Raw genomic sequence first — 2,509 nt, 5'->3', positions numbered from 1 at the left:
GAGCCCGGCCGCCCGGTCCGCTCCCGCGGGGCCCCCTGGAGCTCGGCGCCGTCGCCTTCTGAGCTCAGCAGGAAAAACTTGGAGCGTCGGGGACTGGGCACGGGCAGCGCGCCAGCCGGGCCTTGGGACCCGGGGGGCTGCGGCCCGGGGCAGTGGGGGTAGCCGCTGGGCTCTGGGGGAGGCTCGTCCCGGGGCAGCAGCTCCTCGAGCCCCAGGGGAGCCTGCACAGACAGCGGCCCGGGGCCCCGAGGACTCTCCAGTCCCTGCTCCGGCCCTGGGCACTGGTCGCCGCGGCCCTTTTCCGGTTCCACGTCCAGGTCTGAGAAGTAGGCCGAGTCTCGGTGGGGGCTCTTCCCGCCGAGGCCCCCGGGGGAGGCGGGGAGCTCGCCTTCTGAGGCTGGCGCCCCGAAGGCCTCGGGCACACACAGCTCATGTGCCTCTTTGAGCACAAACTCCGGGGACTCGTAGTTCTCCGTGTCGTAGCCGCTGTCCAGGGCGCGGGGCTGCCCACCAGGGGTGCCAGTGGCCAATGGGCTGAAGCCCTCGCAGCCACCGTCGCTGGCTGAGGACGGGATGTCCAGCGAGTCGAGGGAGTCGGGGGTCCCCGCCTGCTTCTGCAGGGAGTGGAAGGCCGGCCCCACATCTGGCTTCTCGGCCTGCGGGCCGTCACCGGACAAGTCAGTGAAGACACCTGAAGTGGCCTCGTCTTCACTGCTGGGGGCCTCTGGCTCGGGGGAGCTGCTGCTGCTGCTGAGGGTCCGGGTTGGCTCAGCGGCAGCAGGCGTGGGGGAGGCGGGCAGGGAGGCAGGGGCCCCGGCGGGGGCCTCTGGCTCGGGGGAGCTGCTGCTGCTGCTGAGGGTCCGGGTTGGCTCAGCAGCAGCAGGCGTGGGTGAGGCGGGCAGGGAGTCAGGGGCCCCGGCCTCCTCCGAGGGCAGCGGTGCTCCCTCCTGGGATGGGGAGGGGATGGAGGGGGGGAGCAGCTGGGGTCCTGCAGAGCCGTCAGCCTCCTCGGCAAGCATGGGCTCTGCCTGGCAGCCACCGCCACCACTTACAGTTGCTTCCATCCCGGGGGATGTGACCAGGCCGGCGGTGGGGACCAGGCCTTGTGCAGGGCACAGGTGGGGAAGGGGGATGCAGCCACCTGGCTCCTGGCCAGGAGAGGCCACCTGTGGCCGAAGCAGAGGCTCTCTGGGGTCCTCCAGGGCCAGTGGGTGGGCTGGCTCAGGGGAGGTCCGTGGGGGCTGCTTGGGGCTGGGGCGGTCTCCTGCATAGCTGCCCGAGTAGCCCGGGTCCCAGGACTCTGGGTCACGCGTGCCGCTGTTGTTGTTGGCCGACATGTTGGAGCTCCAGTGTCTGTGCTGGGCAGCCCTCTGCACCTCCACCTTCCCCAGCTCCTCCTCGCCTGGGGACGGCTGGGTCCTGGAGCTCCCCAAGGGGGATGCTCCCAGCGGGTCCTCAAACAAGGGCGGGCAGAAGGCAGCCAAGTCCCAGTCCGCGTTCTCTGCTCCCGGTTCTGTGAGCATCGAGGGTCCAGGCGAGGGGCAGAGGGGGTCCCGGGGCCAGCTCCTGTGCAGAGAGTGGTCGCAGGTGGGCGCTGCATGGCCCAGCAGTGGCTCCATGGCCAGAGAGGTGGTGGCGCTGCCCTCCGAGTCATCGTCTGCATCGTCGGGGCACAGGCTGGGGGTGCAGCCGGCACAGTCAGAGTCATGGCCGGCAACGGGCACGGTTTCCTCCAGGCGGATGAAGTACTCGCTGCCCAGCGAGGGGCTGTGCGCACTGAGCACGGGCAGCACACCGGGCGGCGCACCGTCGGGGGTGCACAGCTCCTGCAGGTGCGCAGGGCGGCCCGGGCTGGGCGCGGCCCCCGGAGGCGGGAAAGGCTCGGTGCCGCGGCCTGCCTCCCATTTGTACTCAAAGTTGAGGCCGTGTCTTGTCTCAGTTACTGTCAGCACATCGTCGCCGTCCACATGGAAGCCGTCGCCTGCGAACTGCTCCAGCAATGGGAAGGATGAGGCGGCGAGCTCAGCTGCGCTGCCCAGTGCAGGGCCTGTGGCCCCAGGCCCGGGGCCCGCACCGCCCCCGCCCGGCTGCAGCGACCGCCAGCGCCGCTGGAAGTCCTCTTCCGCCTCGGTGGCGCCCTTGGCACACAGGTAGGACAGCAAGAGGTGCACCTCCTCGGCCGTGGGCCGCTGCTCAGGCTGCAGCCAGCAGAACTGCATCACCTCGTACCTGCCGGGAAGCCCCCATGGGTGGCCCCAGCCACATCCAGGAACACCGCCCAACCAGAAACCTCCCAGGGGGAAGAGTGAGGCCACTTGGCCCTCAAAGTGGGGATTGTGGTTCCCCTACATTCAAAGTGCCTTGAGTGCAATTAAGGGAATCTCCCACTTAATTCAAGGCCACCCCAAATCTCCTGAGATGGGTCCAGCTGTTGGGGAGCAGGCAGTGGGCTGCAGCACTTTGCTCACCAGTGATGGAGAGCCTGCAGGGGAGGTCGGGGGGGGGGGGG

At 69.7% G+C, this 2,509-nt stretch overlaps 1 protein-coding gene across 1 annotated transcript in view; it reads right to left on the bottom strand.

Moving 5' to 3' along the window:
• Positions 1 to 20: 20 nt before the first annotated feature.
• Positions 21 to 2,509, bottom strand: part of AATK (apoptosis-associated tyrosine kinase) — a gene marked incomplete at its 3' end in the record, with an annotated part of 13,852 nt that continues 11,363 nt past the window's right edge. The window contains exons 10-11 of the mRNA XM_008568850.1: positions 832 to 2,229; positions 21 to 747 (exon numbers count right to left, since the gene is read on the bottom strand). Coding sequence (XP_008567072.1) covers positions 21 to 747; positions 832 to 2,229 — 2,125 coding nt within the window. The remainder of the gene's footprint in view (positions 748 to 831; positions 2,230 to 2,509) is intronic.

This window comes from Galeopterus variegatus, unplaced genomic scaffold, assembly GCF_000696425.1.
Source record: "Galeopterus variegatus unplaced genomic scaffold, G_variegatus-3.0.2 Scaffold446, whole genome shotgun sequence".
Taxonomy (NCBI): Eukaryota; Metazoa; Chordata; class Mammalia; order Dermoptera; family Cynocephalidae; genus Galeopterus; species Galeopterus variegatus.
Note: the sequence above shows the minus strand (reverse complement) of the source record. Positions and strands in the feature narration are given on the sequence as shown.